Here is a 27,531-nt window from a genome sequence, read left to right as displayed (position 1 = left end):
GAAATTTGGCAGAGATGCAGCGTACAGTTACCTGAAAAAGTAAGTACACACCATGTAAAGTTTTGACTTTTTCAACATGTTTCAACATACAGCTATTTGATCTTCATTTCAACAATATTGACAGATAAAGGTGATATAATATAACAAATATCATGAAACATTTACATTTTGTAGTCTTGAAATGCTGTTGAATACAGAGAATGGATGGGATGGCAACATAGAGAGTAACCCAGTTTTAGGACTGGCAGAGAAGATAACTGAGAAGGAAGTTGACGAAGCGATAAAAGCAATGAAGGGTAGAAAAGTGGGAGGGCCGACGCGAGTTGTGGGAGATATGTTGAAGGCAGCAGGAAGTTGGGGTGTGAAGAGAATGACAGAGATCTGTAATCTGGCGGTGAAATAAGGCCGCATTCCAGTGGCTTCGGAACTGAGTACCCTCGTCCCTCTATACAAGGGGAAAGGTGACCCTCTGGAGTGTGGCTCGTACCGAGCGATAAAGTTATTGGAGCATGGAATGAAGGTATTGGAAAGGGTGTTGGAGAGGAGGATAAGGAAGAAAGTGAAGATCGACGAAATGCAGTTTGGATTTATGCCAAGAAGAGGAATGACAGACGCGCTTTTCATTGTGAGGCAGTTGCAGGAGAAGTACATGGAGAAGAGGAAGAAGTTGTTTCTTGGGTTTGTTGATCTGGAGAAAGCATTCGATAGGGTTCCACGCAAAGTATTGACATGGGCATTGAGGAAGTTAGGAGTGGAGCAATGGTTGATCAGAGTAGTGATGGCAATGTACAAAAGAGCGCACACAGCTGTAAGGAAGAAGGACGGGAACAGTGGTGAGTTTGAGGTGAAGGTGAGAGGGGTCGGTACTAAGTCCACTACTATTTGTAGCTGTGATGGAGGTGCTGGCTCAGAACGTAAAGGAGGGTTTACCGTGGGAGTTGTTGCATGCAGATGATCTGGTGTTGATTGCGGAAAGTATGGATGGACTGAAGGAAAAGATGAACAAGTGGAAGGAATGCATGGAGACAAAAGGTCTGAAGGTGAATATCGGAAAGACGAAGGAGATGGCAAGTGGTAAAGCATGTGGTGAGGTGGAAAGAACTGGGAAGTGGCCCTGTGCTGTGTGTAGGAAGGGTGTCGGAGTTAACTCCATTCAATGTACAATGTGCGCTGAGTGGGTTCATCAAAAATGTTGTGGTCTGAGAGGGTCATTAACCAGTGTGGCAGCTACATTCAAATGTAAGGTGTGCACAGAGGGAGCTGCAGATGGAGGAAATGTTGAGTTGGATCTTGGAGACGGCGTGAAGCTGGAAGGTGTGAAAACATTTTGCTACCTCGGAGACATGCTGAATGGAGAAGGTGGATCAGACTCGGCAACGGTTGCGAGAGTGAGATGTGCATGGAAGAAGTTTCGGGAACTGAGTGGCGTGATGATGATGAGGGGAGTGTCGTTGAAGCTGAAGGGAAAGGTGTATGCTGCATGTGTGAGAAGTGTTATGATTTATGGGAGCGAGACATGGGTAATGAACGTAGAGCAGCAACGAAGGTTGGAAAGGGTGGAAATGCGAATGGTTCGACGGATGTGCGGAGTATCGTTGAGAGAGAGGAAGACAAATTATGAATTGCAAAAGATGATGGGAATAGAGCCTGTGATTGATGCTGTGAAGAGGAACAGGTTGAGATGGTTTGGTCATGTGTTGAGGAAGGATGAAAGTGACTGGTTGAGAAGAGTGATGGAAATGAATGTAGAAGAAAGTAGAGGACGGGGAAGACCGAGAAAGACTTGGCTAAAGATGGTGGAAGAAGAAATGCGGGTAAGTGGGTTAACAAGGAGAGATGCAGAAAATAGGGCAAAATGGAGAAGATTGTCATGGGGACCGCAAGGCTAACCCCCGCTCTAGTAGGGAAAATGGCCTTTAAAATGCATGTTGTGTTGTTGTATTTACATTTTGTAGTCCATTGTATAATTTAAATAAACATAAATGCAAATTTCACATGTGGAAAAAGTAAGTAGACCCCGACATTAATCACTACTTCAAATACCTAAAATTAGAATCAGGTGCACCAGCTCAGGTGCAAATGATTAGAACATCGTTTGAGAGGATCTTGGAGGAACCTGTCTTATTTAAACCTCAGACATTTAGTTTGGTTTGCTCTTTGTTGTTGAAGTTTGTGGCATCACCATGCCTAGATCAAAAGAGCTCTCTGAGGCCTTCAGAAAGAAGGTTATAGATGCCTACGAGTCTGGGAAGGGATTTAAAAAGATCTCCAAACAATTTGAAATCAATCATTTGACTGTCCGGAAGATCATCTACAAGTGGAGAAGATTCCAAACAACTGCCAACTTGTTCAGGCCAGGCCGCCCCAGTAAGTGCAGACCGCAAGATGCTGAAAGAAGTCTCGAAGAACCCCAGAATGTCATCACGGGACCTACAGGTAGCTCTTGCCACTGTTGATGTCAAAGTGCACGAGTCTACCATTAGAAAGAGGCTGCACAAATTTGATCTGCATGGGAGATGTGCCAGGCGGAAACCTTTGCTGTCCAGAAAGAACATCAGGGCAAGACTAAAGTTTGCCAATGAACACCAAGGCAAAGACCAGCACTTCTGGAGCAATGTGCTCTGGACAGATGAATCAAAGGTAGAGCTATTTGGCCACAGTACCAGAAGACATGTTTGGCAAAAACCAAAGACAGCATTTGACCTCAAGAACCTGATACCAACTGTAAAGCATGGTGGTGGAAATATTATGGTTTGGGGCAGCTTTGCTGCATCAGGGCCTGGGCAGCTCACCATCATAGAAGCCACTATGTATTCTTCATTGTACCAGAGGGTGCTTGAGGAAAATGTGAGGCCATCTTTTGGAAAGTTGAAGCTCAACAGAAGGTGGACCTTGCAACATGACAATGACCCGAAACGTACCAGTAAATCCACCAAGGAATGGCTGAAAAGAAAGAAATGGAGGGTTCTGGAATGGCCAAGTCAAAGCCCGGATCTAAATCCCATCGAGATGTTGTGCGGGGATTTGAAACGAGCTGTGCATGCAAGAAACCCCTCAAACATCGCACAGCTGAAAGAATTCTGCATTGAGGAGTGGGCAAAAATTTATTCCAGTCGATGTCAGAGACTGGTAGACAGTTATAACAAACGCCTACTTGAGGTTGTTTCTGCCAAAGGGGGCAATACCACCTATTAGAGCCAAGGGTGTACTTACTTTTTCGACATGCGAAATGCGACACCTGAGCTGAAATGTGACATGCGACACCTTAGCTGGTGCACCTGATTCTAATTTTAGGTATTTGAAGTAGTGATTAATGTCGGGGTCTACTTACTTTTTCCTCATTTGAAATTTGCATTTATGTTTATTTAAATTATACAATGGACTACCTAATGTAAATGTTTCATGATACCTGTATTTGTAATATTATATCACCTTTATCTATCAATTTTGTTGAAATGAAGATCAAATAGCTGTATGTTGAAATATGTTGAAAAAGTCAAAACTTTACACGGGGTGTACTTACTTTTTCACGTGACTGTATGTGACACGGACGAAATGATTAGATTTTGGTGAAGATCCCGAATCGGCTACAAGAATTTTTAAAGTGATTCTTCACCATTGGGAGATATGGCCAACCAGGTGGAGGTATGCTCTCTACTGAGTGCCGTTCTAGTATTAACGAGTAATTATATTCACCCATTCCCTCTGAAAACATTCCGCTGCATTAAACTCAAAATTCAAATTTTTCTTCTGCAATCACAGAGCTTATTATTATTATTATTATTATAATAAGTACAGAGCTTAAGCCTGGTGTTGGCTTAGCGGTTAGGGTGCCAGCTTGGGATCCTAGGATCGTGGGTTCGAATCCCGGTCCAATTGCTGAATTAACACCAGGGGGTTTGACTCAGCCTGTCATGCTTCTGAGGTCGGCAAATTGAGTACCAGTTCACTGGTAATTCCCTGTGTGTCGCAAGAGGTGACCAACAGGGTTGGAGGCAGGAAGGGCATCCGGCCATAAAACATTGCTTCAAAAATGGGACCACGGTGCCCAAAAAAGGCCAACCCCTGCTCTGCGGGGAAAAATGGCCTCTAAAGGTGTTTTTTTTTTAATCACAGAAAGACTTCCTTTTAAAGCAACGTCTTTATGTTTAAATGGACGTTAATTTTTGTTCCAAGTCAATCGATTATCAGTTTTGCTCCCAAGTAAATCCATTATTATAGAAGTTTTGCATGTACATGGAATAGCATTATTTTATTGTTTCTGGTTATTTGTTAGATTCAGGTAAGAAAGGACAGGTTCAGGCTACTATATTGAACTTTTTAATACCTTTTTAGGTTTCAAAGTTCACAAAAGCGATATTTATTTTACAAAATAACGCTGTGGATGATATGAATGAACAGATTAAAAGCTACTGCAAACTTTTAAGTGACTGAAAGCTGAAGTTTAATGGGCCATCACATTTTGCCGCTTCGACGATTATCGGAGAGTTTCACGTACTCTACGCCATGATGCATCATTGTCATGGATAAGACGTCGTAAAAGTTGAACATGTTCTCCTTAGACATGCAGATATCCTGAGACATTGCAGATATCCTTTTGCAGATGCAGATATCCTTTTGTGTTAAGATATCCTGAGACATGTTCTACTTCATGAGTGTCGTCTAAAAAACTCGTTGAAGAGGCTCACCAACCACCGCACATCACCCGATTATCAAAAACTGTTGCTGACCAAGTTCTCACTGACAAACTTGTTGCATTGTTTTCGCCGAATGTGATTTCGGCGTTTTCGATTCTTTGAGAGATTATTCGAGTGAAGATTAAATATTACATGTTTTGCCTCTTGCCATATTTGACTTGGATTATTTTGCTTTCAGATGCACCAAAAGTGCAATTCTACATGATCGTGCGATTTAATTCGGCTGGCCTTGATACGTCAGTACAACAAACCATGGTATGATTACATGCACATACACTTCCTCTGCTTGATGTAGATCACAGGAAAGGTTTTATTTTAATTTGCCATGATCTTTCTAAGATACATTCTTTGTTTTCTTCAGAATATGATTTTCTTTTTAAAATATTTTTGGCGACCTGACCAGCACCGCTTTTCACATCCAGCATTTTAAAGGCTCATTCCCAAATGCCCAGAAGTCATGAAGAGTCTTGCATGGACTTCTGTCACCTGTATGGAGTAAACATGAAGAGTGTTGTGTAGACTGGTATCACCTGTATAGACTGGACATGAAGAATCGTGGGTGGACTGGTGTCACCTATATAGACTGGACATGAAGAGTCTTGTGTAGACTGGTGTCACCTGTATGGAGTGAACATGAAGAGTCGTGTGTCGACTGGTGTCACCTGTATGGAGTGAACATGAAGAGTCGTGTGTCGACTGGTGTCACCTGTATAGACTGGACATGAAGAATTGTGGGTGCACTGGTATCACCTGTATAGAATGGATGGGACAGGCACATTACCATCTACAGGGTTATTAATGGGCCAGATTGTTTTTTATTTCATCAACAATCGAGCAGCTACAAAGTATTTCTCCTGAGACAACCTCATTTTTCAACTTAAAATCCACAATCCAGATACAAGCACCCACTCTTCACCTGAACACTCACCTGTGAAATGATTGACAGACCGGCGCAATGTTAGAATACGCACATTCATTCTTTATCCCCTGTTGCTATCTTTGGCCGGATTTGTATCTGCAATCTTTGAGATTGTCCGTGAAATTACATCTCCATCATATTCAAATCATGTCCATATTGTCTCGTGTACAAGTTGAATATTGCATATGATTGGTTATTAATTATTATTCTCAATCCTGTGTTGCAGTTACGTGAGCGATTTGGAAACCTCATTGGGTTTAACCATGTCAGTGTTTCTCCACTCAGGTAAGAAACAACAACAACAACGTTTATGGATCAATAATATGCATTTGTATCTCTGATTTATTGTTCTTTTGATGTTAAAATATGATTCTGTTTTATTGTCTTTATGATGGGAGCAGTGAAGGCACAACCAACGATTATCCTGTGGAAGCAAAGTTTGATTATAACAAGGATAACATCAACAAAATCTACAATGGCGGACTCAAAAATGATGTTAAAAACAAGTTCAGGAGCCAAGTACGGTCCACCCGGCAAGAAAACATGACCCTGGTCGGAGAAATTACTCAAACAAATGGTAAGATGTACCTGATTATTCAGGAAGCTAATTGTGTGATTTCACAAAGCATGTTTATCCATAAACTCTGCTATCAATTATACAAATACTGTTTTAGAAGTATTTTATACAAATTGAATCTCATTTTGAATACCAATCCCATTTTGTCCCGATCACAGTTCCAATAGACGAGGTGTTTCAGTGCAACACCAGCTACGAGGGATATGTTGTCTCCTACGATAGCACCGGAGTTTTCTGCCAATCACCCTGCAATGATACTTCCTACTGTAGTAATCATGGAACTTGCTCCCACCTGGTATCCGGTCCAAAATGCAGGTACAGTGAGTGAATATCAGGAAATTTTGAAAACTTCTCTCAACAATAAAATGCTGTAAAAATCAAATACATTACAGCTTGATCTTCACCCAAATACTGGGTTCATAAGTTCATGCTTTCTTCGGTTAATGGTGCATGAGTGCCAGGTGTGTTTACCTGTTTACATTTACGTCCTGCTTGTTGTCGACAACAATTTTCTAGTATTTGAAGGTTTTCCTGGTATGTCCCTGGGAGAGCGGGTGAGTTGTATTTCTTTACTTTAGGTAAAACAACGTTGAGGTTTTACTTTAAACTAAACACTGGTAGGGCTTCTGCAAACTCTACAGCTGCCGGTTATAAAAATGCATAGAGCAGAATTTACGAAAGACATTTAAGAGTCAGACACGTGTAGAATCGCTAATCGTGCGATGATCACCCATTCAAAGTTAATCGCCTATCAACAAAGAGTGTTTATCTAATGCACGATCAAAACATAATCACAAGCATTTAAATAACAAATAAACGTTAACATGTCGGCAAGAGCATGTTTAACTGTGTGTTTAAAGCCTTGAATCAAGTATTAGGTTAAAATGGGATCGTTAAAACTGCAGTTGTACTCTCATACACTTCCTGGCGGTGTAAATTAAGGTTACAATCACTATAACGGTGTGTGGAAGGAGCGGCAAAACCTCACCAGATCTACATACATAATAAATAGATTGCCACTAATTAACTTTATACTGTGTATACATCCCAAACATAAAACACGATAGATGTTTCAATAACCATCATTGATCATTTCAATCCAGATTACCCAGAGTGGCATACATGTGGGAACCATAGCTCGGATACAGAGATTGCACACATTCACAGTTTGTCCTTTTCCATGATCAATGGTTGGAGGGATGGATGAGTTGAAGGAAGGATGGATGAGTTGAATGAGGGATGGATGAGTGGAAGGATGGATGAGTTGAATGAGGGATGGATAAGTGGAAGGAAGGATGGATGAGTTAAATGAGGGATGGATGAGTGGAAGGAAGGATGGATGAGTTCAATGAGGGATGGATGAGTTCAATGAGGGATGTATAAGTGGAAGGAAGAATGGATGAGTTCAATGAGGGATGGATAAGTGGAAGGAAGGATGGATGAGTGGAAGGAAGGATGGATGAGTTGAATGAGGGATGCATGAGTGGAAGGATGGATGGATGAGTGGAAGGAAGGATGGATGAGTGGAAGGAAGGATGGATGAGTGGAAGGAAGGATGGATGACTTGAATGAGGGATGGATAAGTGGAAGGAAGGATGGATGAGTGGAAGGAAGGATGGATGAGTGGAAGGAAGGATGGATACGTGGAAGGACGGATGGATGAGTGGAAGGAAGGATGGATGAGTTGAATGAGGGATGGATGAGTGGAAGGAAGGATGGATGAGTCGAATGAGGGATGGATGAGTCGAAGGAGGGATGGATGAGTTGAAGAAGGGATGGATGAATGGAAGGAGGGATGGATGAGTTGAATGAGGGATGGATGAGTTGAAGGAGGGATGGATGAGTCGAAGGAGGGATGCATGGGTGGAAGGAGGGATGCTTGAGTGGAAGGAGGGATGCTTGAGTGGAAGGAGGGATGCTTGAGTGGAAGGAGGGATGCATGAGTTGAATGAGGGATGGATGAGTTGAATGAGGGATGGATGAGTGGAAGGAGGGATGGATGAGTGGAAGGAGGGATGGATGAGTCGAAGGAGGGATGCATGAGTGGAAGGAGGGATGCTTGAGTGGAAGGAAGGATGGATGAGTTCAATGAGGGATGGATGAGTTCAATGAGGGATGGATAAGTGGAAGGAAGGATGGCTGAGTTCAATGAGGGATGTATGAGTGGAAGGAAGGTGGATGAGTTGAATGAGGGATGCATGAGTGGAAGGAAGGATGGATGAGTTGAATGAGGGATGCATGAGTGGAAGGAAGGATGGATGACTTCAATGAGGGATGGATAAGTGGAAGGAAGGATGGATGAGTGGAAGGAAGGATGGATGAGTGGAAGGAAGGATGGATGAGTGGAAGGAAGGATGCATGAGTTGAATGAGGGATGGATGAGTGGAAGGAAGGATGGATGAGTCGAATGAGGGATGGATGAGTCGAAGGAGGGATGGATGAGTTGAAGAAGGGATGGATTAGTTGAAGGAGGGATGGATGAGTCGAAGGAGGGATGCATGAGTGGAAGGAGGGATGCTTGAGTGGAAGGAGGGATGCTTGAGTGGAAGGAGGGATGCATGAGTTGAATGAGGGATGGATGAGTGGAAGGAGGGATGGATGAGTGGAAGGAGGGATGGATGAGTGGAAGGAGGGATGCATGAGTTCAATGAGGGATGGATGAGTGGAAGGAAGGATGCATGAGTTCAATGAGGGATGTATGAGTGGAAGGAAGGTGGATGAGTTGAATGAGGGATGCATGAGTGGAAGGAAGGATGGATGAGTTGAATGAGGGATGCATGAGTGGAAGGAAGGATGGATGACTTCAATGAGGGATGGATAAGTGGAAGGAAGGATGGATGAGTGGAAGGAAGGATGGATGAGTGGAAGGAAGGATGGATACGTGGAAGGACGGATGGATGAGTGGAAGGAAGGATGCATGAGTTGAATGAGGGATGGATGAGTGGAAGGAAGGATGGATGAGTCGAATGAGGGATGGATGAGTCGAAGGAGGGATGGATGAGTCGAAGGAGGGATGGATGAGTTGAAGGAGGGATGGATGAATGGAAGGAGGGATGGATTAGTTGAATGAGGGATGGATTAGTCGAAGGAGGGATGGATGAGTCGAAGGAGGGATGCATGAGTGGAAGGAGGGATGCTTGAGTGGAAGGAGGGATGCTTGAGTGGAAGGAGGGATGCATGAGTTGAATGAGGGATGGATGAGTGGAAGGAGGGATGGATGAGTGGAAGGAGGGATGGATGAGTGGAAGGAGGGATGCATGAGTTCAATGAGGGATGGATGAGTGGAAGGAAGGATGGATGAGTTCAATGAGGAATGGATGAGTTCAATGAGGGATGGATAATTGGAAGGAAGGATGGATGAGTGGAAGGAAGGATGGATGAGTTGAATGAGGGATGCATGAGTGGAAGGAAGGATGGATGAGTGGAAGGAAGGATGGATGACTTGAATGAGGGATGGATGAGTGGAAGGAAGGATGGATGAGTGGAAGGAAGGATGGATACGTGGAAGGACGGATGGATGAGTGGAAGGAAGGATGGATGAGTTGAATGAGGGATGGATGAGTGGAAGGAATGATGGATGAGTCGAATGAGGGATGGATGAGTCAAAGGAGGGATGGATGAGTTGAAGAAGGGATGGATGAATGGAAGGAGGGATGGATGAGTTGAATGAGGGATGCATGAGTGGAAGGAGGGATGCTTGAGTGGAAGGAGGGATGCTTGAGTGGAAGGAGGGATGCTTGAGTGGAAGGAGGGATGCATGAGTTGAATGAGGGATGGATGAGTGGAAGGAGGGATGGATGAGTGGAAGGAGGGATGGATGAGTGAATGGAAGGAGGGATAGATGAGTGGATGGAAGGAGGGATGGATGAGTGGATGGAAGAGGGATGGATGAGTGGATGGAAGGAGGGATGGATGAGTGGATGGAAGGATGGATGAGTTGAATGAGGGATGGATGAGTGGAAGGATGGATGAGTTGAATGAGGGATGGATAAGTGGAAGGAAGCATGGATGAGTTCAATGAGGGATGGATGAGTTCAATGAGGGATGGATAAGTGGAAGGAAGGATGGATGTGTTCAATGAGGGATGGATAAGTGGAAGGAAGGATGGATGAGTGGAAGGAAGTATGGGTGAGTTGAATGAGGGATGCATGAGTGGAAGGAAGGATGGATGAGTGGAAGGAAGGATGGATGACTTGAATGAGGGATGGATAAGTGGAAAGAAGGATGAATGAGTGGAAGGAAGGATGGATGAGTGGAAGGAAGGATGGATGAGTGGAAGGAAGGATGGATGAGTGGAAGGAAGGATGGATGAGTGGAAGGAAGGATGGATGCGTCGAATGAGGGATGGATGAGTTGAAGGATGGATGGATGAGTGGAAGGAGGGATGGATGAGTTGAAGGAGGAATAGATGAATGGAAGGAGGGATGGATGAGTTGAATGAGGGATGGATGAGTTGAAGGAGGGATGGATGAGTCGAAGGAGGGATGCTTGAGTGGAAGGAGGGATGCATGAGTTGAATGAGGGATGGATGAGTGGAAGGAGGGATGGATGAGTGGAAGGAGGGATGGATGAGTGGAAGGAGGGATGGATGAGTGGATGGAAGGAGGGATGGATGAGTGGATGGAAGGAGGGATAGATGAGTGGATGGAAGGAGGGATGGATGAGTGCATGGAAGGAGGGATGGATGAGTGGATGGAAGGAGGGATGGTTGAGTGGAAGGAGGGATGGATGAGTGGAAGGAGGGATGGATGAGTGGATGGAAGGAGGGATGGATGAGTGGATGGAAGGAGGGATGGATGAGTGCATGGAAGGAGGGATGGATGAGTGGATGGAAGGAGGGATGGATGTGTGGATGGATGAGTGGATGGAAGGAGGGATGGATGAGTCGATGGAAGGAGGGATGGATAAGTGGAAGGAGGGATGGATAAGTGGATGGAAGGAGGGATGGATAAGTGGAAGAAGGGATGGATAAGTGGATGGAAGGAGGGATGGATGAGTGGAAGTAGGGATGGATAAGTGGATGGAAGGAGGGATGGATGAGTGGAAGTAGGGATGGATAAGTGGATGGAAGGAGGGATGGATGAGTGGAAGTAGGGATGGATAAGTGGATGGAAGGAGGGATGGATGAGTGGAAGTAGGGATGGATAAGTGGATGGAAGGAGGGATGGATAAGTGGAAGAAGGGATGGATAAGTGGATGGAAGGAGGGATGGATAAGTGGAAGAAGGGATGGATAAGTGGATGGAAGGAGGGATGGATGAGTGGAAGTAGGGTTGGGTAAGTGGATGGAAGGAGGGATGGATATCTCAGAGGGACAGATGGTTCCTTTGAAGGAATCATTTGTTTAGCTGCTGACACTAATGCAAGATGACCTGGATCAACGAACGATGAGGAGGGAGCAGCGGGCTGAATATTCCTCCAACAATTGTCCATGGCACTGATTCTAGACAAGTGCGTCATTTCAATTGGATGTTGGAGATGTGGGTGCGGTTTGACAGGATAATTGGCTGTTTATACACATGCAACTAAATGGATGTTAATCTCCCTTCGTAAGTTGCTATTTAAACAGGCCATTCGCTGTGCGTGTCCAAAGATGTTTTTGTCAGCGTTTAAGGGTTAGGCGTGTGTTAGCAAGACGCTCACTGAACGCCTTTCGTACATTCGGCCCTAAATGTCTATGAAAGGAATAATCCGTCTGTCTGACATTGGGAAACAGATGCTGCAGGTGTGTTTTTTACTCTTGTTTTCACTCTTTACTGCAGGTTGATGTTTGTGTTGATTTAGTTATTCCTGCTATTTTCATATTCGGTGTTCCATCGACATACGAGATTACATACGGCAGAAAGTTTAAGGATTTTTAAATGTAAAAGAAATGTTCAATCTAAAAATCACCATTTTTTCCCTTTTTAACGAAAGTGAAGCTGATGGAAGAGCAAGATGACAGAGGGATAAAAGGTAACACACTTACAGTGTGGTGGTGAGGTAACGAGGGGGCCAATGGATGAACAGTTAAAGAGAAAGGGAAGGAAACACAGCAACAGACTTTAACGTGGCCACAAGAGCATGAACAAGTCTAGACAAATCAAACAAAGGACCAAGGTTAAACTCATGGAAGAATTTTGTGAGATACGATCATGGAAAATTGAAAGCAATTGTCCACAAATGTACTACACTGGTTGATAAATCTTGTTAAAATATATTATGAGAGTTAAAAGTTTATTCTCCTTTAATTATGTGAATTCTCTCTTTCAGCTGTGTTCGTGAAGGCATGTACGAGTTCTCAGGTGATAAATGCGAACGCTCAACAATACGTACTACAGCCTTCCACAAGATCCTGTTTGGCACACTCGCGGGCCTTCTGCTTGCCATGATCCTGGGTGGCATCATCTTCTATTTGGTCAGACGTCACTCACGTTCACAATCCCATCGCCTCATCAATGACAACAACAGGTACATCACTTGAAGGAATGTTGTATGTTTGTAAAAATTCTCATTTTTGACAATATCTCATATTAACAATCGTTTTTCAAAAGTAATTTGTTTTATGGTTTTGATTAGAAAAAATTGCAAAATATGTGAAATTTAAAACTGCCAAAACTATTGGTCACGGCACATTCACTAACCACTCTCACATCAGGCAAAGCTTCCCTTATTGTCACCCATACTCCATTTTCCTGTTTGTCTGTCTGTCCGTTCTCTCTTATCTTGTTTATCTCCAAAAGGAAACATTGCTGGGTACCGAACTTGATTGAAATTGAAATGATTAGCTTTCATCGATTTTGAGATTTAATGAGGGGAGGGGCTAGTTGGAATAGGTGGGATGAGTAAACTAGTTATCCACCTTAATTGATCTTGACCAAACTTATCAAGGAAATGTAAGGCCCCCATTAAGAGCAGAATATGTGGGGGATTGCTGGGGATGAGGGGACGGTGGGGAATGGAGGTTTTGGGAAGTCAGTTGGGGCTCGTTGTGTTTTCTTGTCTTGAGAATAGTGGGGAGCATAGAGAGAAGCCTTGGATGGAGAGGAGGCCGGCTCCAGGATCGCTCACAAACTTGCTAGTGGAACTTGATATAGAAGATAAGAATGAATGAATGAATGAGTGAATGATCGTTTTAAGGCCATTTTCCCCGCTAAAGCGGGGGTTTGCCTTGCGGGCCCCATGACAATCATGGTTCCCTGTTTGAGGCAATGTATTTATGGCCGGATGCCCTTCCTGACGCCAACCCTGAGTCGCCTCTTACGATGCGCAGGGATACGGTGTACCTATTCTAAACTGGGGTACACACCGTGATCATTCATCCCAGCAAGCTCGTACTCAATTTGCCAACCTCGGAAGGATGACAGGCTGAGTCAGCCCCCCTGGCGTTAATTCAGCGATCGACCGGGATTCGAACCCAGGATCCTAGGATCCTGTTGGAGAATGTTGAGAAGACTCAGGAGACTCCAATGAACGAAACAGCTTTTACAAATAAGGATTTATTATAATTAATAGATCACTTGTTTCAATTCAATAAGGAACTACAATAGCTAAACGGATTGGTAATTCAACTCGATGGTTCTTCTTCTTCAGCCGGTCCTCTGCGCAGCGCTGTTCACATGGACACTCGTTCAGTTCCGTTGGACAAAGCTTCTGGTGGCAAGTCTAAATCTACCAGGACGCTGTTCATGTTTTATGAGTGCACCAATACACAAAAGTTCTTAATCCTTTCTCCGCTGACTGTTAATCCTTCCTCCGCAAGTTTTAATCCATTACCCCTCCTGCTGGGAGTTCTTCCAACCCTTCATTTGCATCCCGATGTTTAAATAATAGTAAGGGCTTAGGAATGTGTGTTAGCCCGGGGCCGTGACAAGGTGAACAAAAGAGTCCCAGGTAATCCTTATCTCCGTGCTCCGAGGTCCAGGTTCCTGACATTTCTGACACCTGCAACTACCTGCTCACTCACCAATCTCATAACTAATTACAAGTAAAGATTTATACTACCACAATCCCAAGCCGGCACCCTAACCGCCAAGCCAACACCAGGCTAAATACCGTTGATATAGAAGATAAGGAAACTCATATTTATATTTATTAGTAAAAATCTGTTCCCTCTGCAAACATTCCATTGCATTCAACTCACAATTCCACTTATTCTTCAATCAAGAAAACTGGCAACTTTATGTTTATATGGACATTGATTTTTATTTTCAAGTAAATCTATTACCAGCGATTGTTGGAGACTGCTGCACACTCCATCATTATGCATGACTGTCGTGGATAAATAGTCGTAAAAGTTTAACATGATCCACCTTTATGATTTTTCTCTGTACATGAAAAACGAGTCGACGGGGCTCGTCAAACGCTACACATTACACGATTATCAAAAACTGTTTCAGACGAAGCTATCGCCAACAATATTTTCATAATAACAATATTGTCAGCTTATGCGAGGCGGGCTTTGGCCTCCAATAATTATCGATGATCCTGATGTGTCATTATAGCTCCAATCGCATTTGGTAATATGCCAGAAGTCATTGACTCGCTCAATTACTCTTACTTGCAAATCAAATAAATTATTGTGTCACTTTCACCATACAAAAGAAGAAGAATGGTGTAAAATGTTCGGTTGAAGTGAGTTGAACAAATATCAATATCTATCAAAAATTTGACTATAAATATTTTATGGACGACTTTTACTTGTGTTTAGTTGAGGATTTTTGGAACGTTGACTCAACCCCAATCCCTCCTGACTCAGACTTGGTTTGCTAGGACTTTGATTACCTATAACTAATTAGTAGGACCAGGGAGATATTTCCATGTTATTATCATGTACTATATTGCCATTTGTGTTGTCAAAAGTTCAATTATTTTCAACATTCATCAAGGCCTCATCGTGGAACTTATACATTAATTGCATGCAGGACAAAGACATTATTATACATCAACATACTTTTAACATCAATTACAATGTCTTTAGGAGACAACGGACAAATACAAATAGTACATGGGATTTTAACTTTGGTTTCTGAGCGTCGTGTGCCATCAGTTCAGATGAGGAAGTGAAACAGGCCAACCATTTTAATTTCTCATAAAAAATAATGTGAGACTCCAAATAGCCTGAAAGCTTAATTGCTACATATATACAAACCCTGGTGTTGGCTTACACTATCCCTGGTGTTGGGCTAGCGGCTAGGGTGCCGGCTTAGGATCCTGGGTTCGAATCCCGGTCAATCGCTGAATTAACGCCAGGGGGGTTGACTCAGCTTGTCATCCTTCCGAGGTCGGCTAATTGAGTACCAGTTCACTGGTAATTCCCTGCTTGTCGTTAAAGGCGGCAAAATGGGTTGGCGTCAGGAAGGGCATCCGGCCGTGAAACATTGCTTCAAAAAGGGGTACCGAAAAACAACAACAACCACAGTTCCCGAAAAAGGCCAACCCCCGCTTGCGGGGAAAAATGGCCTCTAAAGGTGGTTTTTTTATACAAACCAAGAGGTACAAGTTTGTTTTTTTAACTTGAAAAGCATCCACTTACAATTAGCTTGTATTTTTTTGTTTTGGCAACAGATGACATCACACATTATATTTAAAAAAGATTATTATCAAAATGAGGTCAGATTCTGCTTACCGACAATGTCTTCTCACTTCTCTTTTGCTGTCAGTCAATGGGGCATTTAAGGGAAAATCTCCCCCTTCGTCCCGACCACATGGAATACACCCCATGATGATTATTATCCATGTTCAATGCGTTAACTGCTCGGTGTCCAATCGGACAGAGATGCTTGCCAAACTTGTGGCTCTGACCTCACCATATTCTTTCCTCTACCCTTTAAAATTACACTTTAGAATTACCCTTCAAAATTACCCTTTAGAATTACCCTTTAGAAATACCCTTTGGAATTACCCTTCAGAATTACCCTTCAGAAATACCCTTTAGAAATACCCTTTACAATTACCCTTCAGAATTACCCTTCAGAATTACCCTTCAGAAATTCCCTTCAGAAATACCCTTTAGAATTACCCTTTAGAAATACCCTTTAGAAATACCCTTTAGAAATACCCTTCAGAATTACCCTTTAGAATTACCCTTCAGAAATACCCTTTAGAAATACCCTTTAGAATTACCCTTCACAATTACCCTTTAGAATTACCCTTTAGAATTACCCTTTAGAATTACCCTTTAGAATTACCCTTTAGAATTACCCTTTAGAATTACCCTTAAGAATTACCCTTTTTGTATACATAATCGAGGCTCGTGAAAGAGCTAACATTTATCACACAAACAAATCAAACAGACAAACAAACAAGGTATATAAAAAGGGAAGCGGTAGACAAGATGGGGAGAGAAGGGGAAGCACATAAACTCAACATTTGAGAGCAGGGACATCGGGAATGTGTGGGAGGGAAAGGGCTTTGGGGGAGGCGGTGTGGGAAGGGGAGGGGGGGGGGGGGTGGTGGGAGAAGTATAAACACAAGGACACCAAGGACTTCCAGGAAAGAAGTTGGTATTTCAAAAAAGTGGATTTGGGGTGAAATTAGCGAGGGTAGAAAAGGTCAAATTATACAGAACATGACTTGAATGACTTGAACATTATACAGCAATTGGACAGTGCCTCACTGAATTGGGAAACCAACTATTGTTTCAGATCAAACGTCAACTCAAGGTAAAATTTCTAAAATCATCAATTTTCATTCCTATTAACTTGAAAATTAAACAGCAATTACATAGTGTATCGCTGATTTGGGAAACCAACTATTGAAGGTTAAAAGGTCAAAGGTCAAAGGTCAAACTTCTAAAATCATGAATTTTCACCTGAAAAATCATAAATTTTAATCCGATTGACCCGAGCTTTGATTAACATCGTCAATTTTAATCTTGATGAAATTGACAATTTGATGTGTCCATGGCAACATTTTTTTTGGGGGGGGGGGGGGGTGGGGGACCCTTCAGAAATACCCTTCAGAATTACCCTTTAGAATTACCCTTTAGAATTAATTACCCTTTACAATTACACTTTAGAAATACCGTTCAGAATTACCCTTCAGAATTACCCTTTATAATTACCCTTTAGAAATACCCTTTAGAAATACCCTTCAGAAATACCCTTTAGAAATACCCTTTAGAATTACCTTTAGAATTACCCTTTAGAATTACCCTTCAGAAATACCCTTCAGAATTACCCTTTAGAATTACCCTTCAGAATTACCCTTTAAAATTTCCCTTTAGAAATACCCTTCCGAATTACCCTTTGGAATTACCCTTTGGAAATACCCTTCAGAATTACCCTTCAGAATTACCCTTTATAATTACCCTTTAGAAATACCCTTTAGAAATACCCTTTAGAAATACCCTTTAGAATTACCCTTTAGAATTACCCTTCAGAAATACCCTTCAGAATTACCCTTTAGAATTACCCTTTAGAATTACCCTTCAGAATTACCCTTTAGAATTACCCTTTAGAATTACACTTCAGAAATACCCTTCAGAATTACCCTTTAGAAATACCCTTCCGAATTACCCTTTAGAATTACCCTTTGGAAATACCCTTCAGAATTACCCTTTAGAATTACCCATTATAATTACCCTTGAGAATTACCCTTCAGAAATACCCTTTAGAATTATCATTTAGAATTTCTCTTTAGAATTACACCTTAGAATTACTCTTTAGAATTACCCTTTAGAATTACTCTTTAGAATTACCCTTTAGAAATACCCTTCAGAATTACCCTTTAGAAATACCCTTTAGAAATACCCTTAAGAAATACCCTTTAGAAATACCCTTTAGAAATACCCTTTAGAAATACCCTTTAGAAATACCCTTTAGAAATACCCTTTAGAAATACCCTTTAGAAATACCCTTTAGAATTACCCTTTAGAATTACCCTTCAGAATTACTTTTTAACTCAACTGGATTATGTCCAGCTGAGTTTTTGTCGACACCCAGTGTCTGTCATCTGTCGTCTGTCTGTCTGTCTGTCGTCTAAACAATTCGACGTCTACACTCTAAAAGTCACAAATATTGATTAAATTTGATGAAACTTGTTATGCAGCATCTTTAAGACATAAACTAGTTTGGGATTGCATTTGTGCGTTGTACGTCCAAAAATTGGCGCGGCAGGGTGGCCATATTGAAAAATCAATTTTTAACTCAACTGGACTATGTCCAGCTGAGTTTTTGTCGACACCCAATGTCCGTCATCCGTCGTCTTTCTGTCGTCTGTCTGTCTGTCTGTCGTCTGAACAATTCGACGTTTACGCTCTAAAAGTCACAAATATTGATGAATTTTGATGAAACTTGTTATGCAGCATCTTTAAGACATAAACTAGTTTGGAATTGCATTTGGGCGTTGCACGTCCAAAAATGGGTGCGGCAGGGCGGCCATATTGAAAAAGCAATTTTTGTCATATTTTTAGCACATATAAACTATATAGTTTATGGTTCTATTATGCATATTCTAACCATATTGATAGAGACCAGTTGAGTTCAGGTTCCCTGGAACCTCTCTAGTTAGAAATACCCTTCACAATTACCCTTCAGAAATACCCTTTAGAATGACCCTTTAGAATTACTCTTTTAAATTGAATGAAATGAATGAATGTACCCTTTAGAAATACCCTTTAGAAATACCCTTTAGAAATACCCTTTAGAATTACCCTTTAGAATTACCCTTTAGAATTACCCTTCAGAATTACTTTTTAGAAATACCCTTCACAATTGCCCTTTAGAAATACCCTTTAGAAATACTCTTTAGAATTACCCTTTAGAATTACCCTTTAGAATTACCCTTTGGAATTATCCTTTGGAATTATCCTTAAGAATTACCCTTTAGAATTACCCTTCAGAATTACCCTTTAGAAATACCCAATAGAATTACCCTTTAGAATTACCCTTTAGAATTACCCTTTGGAATTTCCCTTCAGAAATACCCTTTCGAATTACCCTTTAAAATTACCCTTCAGAATTACCCTTCAGAATTGCCCTTTAGAATTACCCTTTAGAAATACCCTTTAGAAATATCCTTCAGAATTACCCTTTAGAATTACCCCTTATAATTACCATTCAGAAATACCCTTCACAATTACCCTTTAGAAATACCCTTTAGAATTACCCTTCAGAATGACCCTTTGGAATTACGCTTCAGAATTACGCTTCAGAATTACGCTTCAGAATTACGCTTCAGAATTACCCTTTAGAATTACCCTTCAGAATTACCCTTCAAAATTACCCTTTAGAATTACACTTCAGAATTACCCTTCAGAATTACCCTTTAGAATTACCCTTTAGAAATACCCTTTAGAAATACCCAATGGAATTACCCTTCAGAATTACCCTTCAGAATTACCCTTCAAAATTACACTTCAGAATTACCCTTCAGAATTACCCTTTAGAAATACCCTTCAGAATTACCCTTTAGAAATACCCTTTAGAAATACCCAATAGAATTACCCTTCAGAATTACCCTTCAGAATTACCCTTTAGAAATACCCAATAGAATTACCCTTCAGAATTACCCTTCAGAATTACCCTTCAAAATTACACTTCAGAATTACCCTTCAGAATTACCCTTTAGAAATACCCTTCAGAAATACCCTTTAGAAATACCCAATAGAATTACCCTTCAGAATTACCCTTCAGAATTACCCTTCAGAATTACCCTTCAGAATTACCCTTCAGAATTACCCTTTAGAAATACCCAATAGAATTACCCTTTCGAATTACCTTTAGAATTACACTTTTGAACCCTTCAGGATTAAACACGGTGGGTTAGAAAGGTTGTTCATTTTCATTTTTGACAGACAGATGGACGGATAGAAGGAAGGACACAGCCAAATAATGAAGTGGCTTTACCACTTAAAAATATATAACTGTCGAAGAGCATCAATTTGCCACATGTCTGTGACCAATTCAACACATGTGGTGAGTGGTGAAGGTATTGGACATCATAGCGAGTCAAAATTCTGAAAGTGCAGTGAGGAAGCAGCACACGCAGTTGTTAAAGTATTTTATATGACTCAGCTGGGATCATAGTTGATTCCCCAGCTTTCCAGACTCACCAAAGGTAAAGCCATAATGCCACGTTGATGCAGTTGACAACATTTGCATGTATGAATAAACATTACAACAACAACAGCAACAGGCATTTTAAGGCCATTTTCCCTGCAAGAGCAGGGGTTAGCCTTGCGGTCCCCATGACAATCTTCTCCATTTTGCCCTATTTTCTGCATCTCTCCTTGTTAACCCCCTTGCCTGCATTTCTTCTTCCACCATCTTTAGCCAAGTCTTTCTCGGTCTTCCCCATCCTCTACTTCCTTCTACATTCATTTCCATCACTCTTCTCAACCAGTCACTTTCATCCTTCCTCAACACATGACCAAACCATCTCAACCTGTTCCTCTTCACAGCATCTATGAGTATGAGTAAACATCCATGAGTAGTATCCATGAGCATCCATGAGTAGTATGAGTATCTTGTAGAGTAACATTGCAGTAAAATTTTTTTGAAAAACCTCCCCAATGACGTATTTGTTTATTCTTTGCCTTTTTAGTGCTTATTCTGCTGAAAACTGTCGGGGAACGTTCTGGGACAGAAGAAAGGCCCCATGTATGTTACTCTGATGAAGAGAAGTTTGAGGGTGTGGGAAATAACCCGTATGATGAATTGTGTGGGAGGTTGTATTTTTTCTTTTATTTTTCATATGCATTCCAATTCTTTTTCTGCACAATCTTTTTGCCCCTGCAATAGGGATTTCCAACCTTCCAGAAACTATTCTTGGTCCCAGTCCCAGTCCAACTCCTGGAGATCATTCGCATTACTTTCAACCAAACCTGGAACATGTTGATGTTCAAAAACAGGTAAATATATTCATGAACCTCTAAAGTTGTATTGTATCACTGTCTTTACAGTACGAGTTGTTTTGTTGAGTCTCAGTAATGTGTATTTAATGTAGCCTCTCCCTTCATGTTAAGGTAATAGGAAGTTGAAGCCATAAGTTAAATTCCCTGAAAAGTTTTCATATTTTTCAAGATAATTGAGATACCGCCTCATGAATAACATAATATTCATAATCAAAGTTTGAACGGTAGATTTTAAAAATGCTCCTTCCATTAACCCTTTTAGTTATTGATGTCAAATATTTTATAGTCACTCTTGAAGAAACTGCGCTCCAACGCGAGTCGAAAGAATTGACGCGACCAAAGACGGAATTCGTCCGAGTTGCTTTATTGAAACAAAACAGCTCAGGTATTCTGACAAGCCCGTTTATCGGGCAGCAATATATATACACATTTATGTCGGGAAGTTTGCCCGGGCAAAAGCTATACCGGGCATGCCCGGGTGTCAAGGGCGAGCCTTGGAAAGGCGAGTCTGGACCTGCCCGGGCGTGTTTGGCTGTGGCCTGGCAAGTCGATGCTGGGCATGCCCGGACGCTCTGGGCGAGCCCTGGAAAGGCGATAGCGGGCATGCCCGGACGCTCTGGGCGAGCCCTGAAAAGGCGATAGCGGGCATGCCCGGACGCTCTGGGCGAGCCCTGGAAAGGCGAGAGCGGGCGTGCCCAGGAGGTTCGGGCGTGCCCGGGAACAGTGAGCCCGGGCATGCCCGGGAGAGGCGCGTCTGGCCGTGTTCTGGCCGGTGCAAGGCGATTGTGTGCATCCAGCGGTAACTGCTACACACGCCCCTCCAGAATCGACCTGCACCGGCAGGGTCAATTTAAGGGGGGTCCGGATGACCCGGCCAAAGCGACCCCTGGAGGGTCGTGGGGAGGGGTCCGACGTGGTGGTGGGTGGTCGAGCGGGGGGAACTGTGGACGGGGGGCGGCCTCGCCGCGGAGGAAGGGCCAACCGTGGTGGTCGGTCGACGTCCATGTGCGCCGGTTTGAGGCGGTCCACAGAAATCCGGTCCGGCCGGCCGCCGAAGTCGACGATGAAAGACTTGTCGCCCCGTCGCAGGACCCGGAAGGGCCCGTCGTACGGCGGCCGAAGTGGCCCCCGGTGCGCGTCATGACGCACAAAGACGTACTCCGCTGTGCGAAGCGCCGGGGGGACGTAGGACTGGGGGCCACCGTGGCGGGACGTCGGCACGGGGGCAAATCGTCGGGCGGCCTCCTGGAGGTCCGAGCGCTGGCGAGCGGCGGACCAGGGACTGGTAGCGTCGGGCACGAATTCGCCCGGGACGCGGAGCGGCTGGCCGTAGACGAGCTCGGCGGCGGACGCCTGGAGGTCTTCCTTGGGGGCCGTGCGAAGGCCCAAAAGGACCCACGGCAGCCGGTCGGCCCAACCGTCGTCCTGAAGGCCGGCCATGAGTGCGGCCTTCATGGAGCGGTGAAACCGCTCGCACAACCCGTTGGCTTGGGGTGGTAGGCCGTGGTGCGGTGCAGCGTGACCCCCAACGAACGGGCGACCGCGCCCCAAAGCTCAGACGTGAACTGTGGGCCGCGGTCGGACGAGATGTCCGCTGGTGCGCCGAAGCGCGTGACCCAGGTGGCGATGAACGCCTGCGCCACGTCGGCGGTGGTGGTGGAGGCGAGGGTTACGGCCTCCGGCCACCTGGTGGTCCTGTCCACCATGGTGAGCAGGTGGGTGAACCCCCGCGAGGGGGGCAGGGGTCCCACCAGGTCCACGTGGACGTGGTCGAAACGCCGTTCAGGCACGGCGAAAGGTGCCAGCGGGGCCTGGGTGTGGCGGTGGACCTTGACCCGCTGGCAGGCCGTGCAGGCGTTGGCCCAGTCGCGGATGTTTCGTCGAAGGCCGTGACAGACAAAACGCGCCGACACCAGCTTCTGAGAAGCTTTCCGGCCCGGGTGAGAAAGGCGGTGGATGGAGGCGAAGATGCGGCGCTGCCAGGAAACGGGCACGATGGGGCGAGGCTGGCCCTGGGAGACGTCGCAGAGCAGGACGGTGCCCGCGAAGGGAATGTCGGCCAGGCGGAGGCCCGTGTCCGCCGCACGGAGTGCCTGCACCGAGGCGTCGGTGGTCTGGTCGGCCGCCATGAGCGCGAAGTCCACGCCGAGGTGGACCGCGTTCGCGCTGGCCCGAGAAAGACAGTCGGCCACGGCGTTGTCTTTGCCGGCAACGTGCCGGATGTCCGTGGTGAACTCCGACACGGCGGAGAGGTGGCGCTGCTGGCGGGCCGACCACGGCTCCGTGACCTTAGCCATTGCGTAGACCAACGGCTTGTGGTCGACGAAAGCCGTGAACGGGCGGCCCTCCAGGAGGTGTCGGAAATGGCGAACGGCCAGGAATAGCCCGAGCAGCTCGCGGTCGAACGTGCTGTAGTTTTACTCGTTCGGCCGGAGTTGCCCGCTGAAAAAAGCGAGTGGCTGCCAAACCCCGTCCACCCATTGCTCATGGACGGCGCCCACCGCGTAGTTGGAGGCGTCCGTAGTGAGGGCAATGGGCGCGTTGAGCACCGGGTGAGCCAGCAGCGTTGCGTCGGCGAGGGCCCGTTTGGCGCTGGCGAAGGCCGCGTCCATGGCCGTGGACCAAACAATGTCATGCTTGGCCGGCTTGCCCCGGAGGGCCTCGTAAAGGGGCCGCATGAGCTGAGCAGCGCGGGGCACGAATCGGTGATAAAAATTCACCATGCCGAGGAACTCTTGGAGGGCCCTGATGGAACGGGGATGCGGGAACGTGGTGATGGCCTCGACCTTGGTCGGCAGCGGCACGGCCCCGGTCTTGGTGATGCGGTGGCCCAAAAAGTCAACGGTCGTCGCGCCGAAGTGGCATTTGACCGGGTTGACAATTAAGCCGTGCTCGCTGAGGCGACCGAACAGTGTTCGGAGGTGGAGGAGGTGCTCGGCGCGGGACGTGCTGGCGACGAGGATATCGTCCAGATAGACGAAAAGAAACGGCAGGTCGCGCAGCACGCCGTCCATCAAGCACTGGAACGCCTGGGCCGCGTTCTTGAGGCCAAACGGCATCCGCAAAAATTCGAACAGCCCGAACGGCGTGATGACGGCCGTCTTCGGGACGTCGGCCGCCCGGACAGGTACCTGGTGGTAGCCCCGTATCAGGTCAATTTTCGAAAAGATGACCCGTCCCGCCAAACGGGCGGAAAAGTCCTGAATATGCGGGATCGGGTACCTGTCGGGGGTGGTAGCGTCGTTGAGACGGCGGTAGTCGCCACACGGGCGCCATCCACCCCCCGGCTTTGGCACGATGTGCAGTGGCGAGGCCCACGCGCTATCGGAGCGCCGCACGATGCCGAGGTGCTCCAACGCGTCGAACTCGGCCTTCGCCACGGCGAGCTTGGCCGGGTCGAGGCGGCGGGCCCTGGTGTAGACCGGCGGGCCCGTAGTGGGTATGTGGTGCTCGATCCCGTGCCGCACCGCGACGGCCGAAAACGTCGGCCGCGTGAGGGCCGGGAATTCCGCGAGCAGGCTAGCGAACTCGTTCGCTGCCGGGAGGGCGCACGCCAGTTCGGTCGGCGCGGAGCTGCTCATCGTGCACGCCAGGGATCTGAAGGTCTCGGCGTTGACAAGGCGACGACGTTTGACGTCGACCAGCAGCCCGTGCGCGCAGAGGAAGTCGGCGCCCAGCAAAGCCATGGGGACGCAGGCGGTCACAAAAGTCCATTGAAAACGCTGGCTGCCAAAGCAGAGGGTGACGCCGCGTGGGCCGAAAGTGCGTATGGCCGAGCCATTAGCAGCGACCAAAGAGGGGCTGCAAACGGCGTCCCGCCTGTCCTGCTCGGAGGCGGGTATGACACTCAGTTGGGCGCCGGTGTCACACAGGAAACGCCGCCCAGACGCTTTGTCCCGAATAAACAGCAAGTTGCCCGAGTGGCCGGCGCTCATGGCTGGGAATGAACGCCGGCCCAGCCGTTTCCCGACCTGCCGAAAGTGCACGGGGGCCGGCACGTCCGAGCCTTGTGTCCGAACCTGGCATGGTAATAACACCACGCCCGGTCAGGTGGAGGCCCCGGCCGTCGTGTCGGAAGCGGGCGGTGCGGCGTGGCGGCCGCCAGTTGCACCGGCAGTTCGGCCTCCAACCGCGCAAGGCGCTCGGGCGTCGTGAGCGTCACCTCGGACGGCGGCGGGCTCCAGGTAACCGCACCGATGTGCTGGCCCGCCGAGGAGATCTTATCGGCTTCCCTGGCGAGGGCGCGGGAATCCGTGATCAACGTGCCAGCCAGGGCGAGGCGTACCGGGTGAGGCAGCTGGCGAAGGAACAGCTCGCGGAACAGAAAATCCGGAGAGTGCTCACCGAGCAACGAGAGCATATAGTCCATGCGCTCGGACGGGCGCGTGTCGCCGAGCTCGGGCAGAGCGAGCAGGCGCCGTGCGCGTGCTGCCGGTGAGAGGGCGAAAGCGTCGAGGAGGAGTGTCTTCAGCGCGTCGTATTTGTCAGCAGCCGGCGGGTGCTCGAGGAGGCTCAAGGCGCGGGCCGTGGTGGCGGAACCGAGCGCCGCCACAACATGGTGGAAGCGGGTGTCGTCCGCGGTGATGCCTCGCAGGGCGAACTGAGAGTCCGCCTGAGCGAACCAAACAGCCGCGTGAGCCTCCCAGAAGGTAGGCAGTTTAAGCGTCACTGCCGTATCCATGTCGGTAGGTCACCAATGAAGAAACTGCGCTCCAACGCGAGTCAAAAGAATTGACGCGACCAAAGACGGAATTCGTCCGAGTTGCTTTATTGAAACAAAACATCTCAGGTATTCTGACAAGCCCGTTTATCGGGCAGCAATATATATACACATTTATGTCGGGAAGTTTGCCCGGCAAAAGCTATACCGGGCATGCCCGGGTGTCAAGGGCGAGCCTTGGAAAGGCGAGTCTGGACCTGCCCGGACGCTCTGGGCGAGCCCTGGAAAGGCGATAGCGGGCATGCCCGGACGCTCTGGGCGAGCCCTGAAAAGGCGATAGCGGGCATGCCCGGACGCTCTGGGCGAGCCCTGGAAAGGCGAGAGCGGGCATGCCCGGGAAAGACGAGACCGGGCGTGCCCGGGAGGTTCGGGCGTGCCCGGGAACAGTGAGTCCGGGCATGCCCGGGAGAGGCGCGTCTGGCCGTGTTCTGGCCGGTGCAAGGCGATTGTGTGCATCCAGCGGTAACCGCTACACTCTTTTATTTCATCCCGGCCCTTTCACCTTTCTCTGTACAGATATCGTTCAACAGGCCAGAAGCATCAGCAAACGAGGAAGCAGAAACCTATTAAAGTGTCGCTTTCCATGTGAAAAGCTGCTGCAATATTTTAATGACAGGAATTTTATAGGAAGATATATTCCAGAACATTGCAATTTTCCATGTATTCGTTTATCTTTGGAATTATCGTATATTTATCTGGGGCATTGACAAAGTTCTAGTGTTAAAACGTCTGTATAACGTTCATTGACTTGTTTTTCTTTTGGGTAGAAATAAAATATAGACTTTCATTGAAATATAAAGGTATAATACTTAATACAACTTACACATATTAAGAATATATTGTTTGTTTGGCGCTGGCGCTATTTTGAAGCAAAGATGCTTTTACTTTATGGGTTTCATTCACAATATATCAAACGACTTGTTTGCCTCGTCTATTCCCCAACTCCATCCCCTGAAATGAACTGAATAAAATGTAAATGTATATCTTGCCTCAGATGGTCACACATGATTTTGAAGGTGCCTCAAAAAGTAGATAAATGACAAATGCTTAGATTTTGCAAAACAAATCTATAATAATAATAATTGAGTTTATTTATAAAATACCAAACAAGGCAGTGCGAACACTGAAATTCGTAAAATATAAAATAACTTTTCAATAAAAGAACAGTAAAATAACAATAATTACACCCTCGCCAGAGGAGAGGGTATTGCATTTGAGTCCATTTGTTTATCTGTCTGTCTGTTTGTCTGCACAGAATAAACATGATTTTCTCTGCAACCGTTGGTCCGATTGACAGGAAACTTTCACCATAGGTGCAATTCCTCCTGTAATTATTTTAGTGATAATTATGATGTCATATGTCACGTGGTTCGGCCGCCATCTTCGAAAAACTTTGCACTTCTATATCTCTGAAAGCGCTGAATAGAAAAAAATTGAGACATGGCTCATTGTAAAGAACTCTCTATGGGGAATAACATATTATGTTAATGATGTCATCGGTGCCTCCATTATGACGTCATAATTCGACAAGTACAAAACGTCATCCGATCAAGATGAAATTTGTTGAGCATAATCTTGGGATAAATTGGTGGAGAATTTTTTATAATGATGATGTCATTGGTCACGTGGTTTGGCCGCCATATTTTTTTTAACACAAAAGCCTTAAACAACACTAAAACACGTCCTGGTGAGGGTCCCGCAATCTCTGATTGCTCTTTCTTGTTAAATCTGCATTGCATCAAGATAAAAACACTGCCGTTAAAATGAATAGTAGTCTTATGTC

The 27,531-nt window shown here is 45.6% G+C and overlaps 1 protein-coding gene across 1 annotated transcript in view; it reads left to right on the top strand.

Annotated features, from left to right (window-relative positions):
- Positions 1-26,729, top strand: part of LOC137425815 (uncharacterized) — a 1,363,480-nt gene extending 1,336,751 nt beyond the window's left edge. The window contains exons 122-129 of the mRNA XM_078775194.1: positions 4,876-4,952; positions 5,843-5,901; positions 6,018-6,193; positions 6,352-6,508; positions 12,445-12,642; positions 20,719-20,774; positions 20,916-21,025; positions 26,265-26,729. Of these exons, the coding sequence (XP_078631320.1) occupies positions 4,876-4,952; positions 5,843-5,901; positions 6,018-6,193; positions 6,352-6,508; positions 12,445-12,642; positions 20,719-20,774; positions 20,916-21,025; positions 26,265-26,318 (887 nt within the window). The 3' untranslated portion in view covers positions 26,319-26,729. The remainder of the gene's footprint in view (positions 1-4,875; positions 4,953-5,842; positions 5,902-6,017; positions 6,194-6,351; positions 6,509-12,444; positions 12,643-20,718; positions 20,775-20,915; positions 21,026-26,264) is intronic.
- The last annotated feature ends 802 nt before the right edge of the window (positions 26,730-27,531 follow it).

Source organism: Myxine glutinosa, chromosome 4 (genome assembly GCF_964187855.1).
Source record: "Myxine glutinosa chromosome 4, kmMyxGlut1.1, whole genome shotgun sequence".
NCBI classification, from domain to species: Eukaryota; Metazoa; Chordata; class Myxini; order Myxiniformes; family Myxinidae; genus Myxine; species Myxine glutinosa.
Note: the sequence above shows the minus strand (reverse complement) of the source record. Positions and strands in the feature narration are given on the sequence as shown.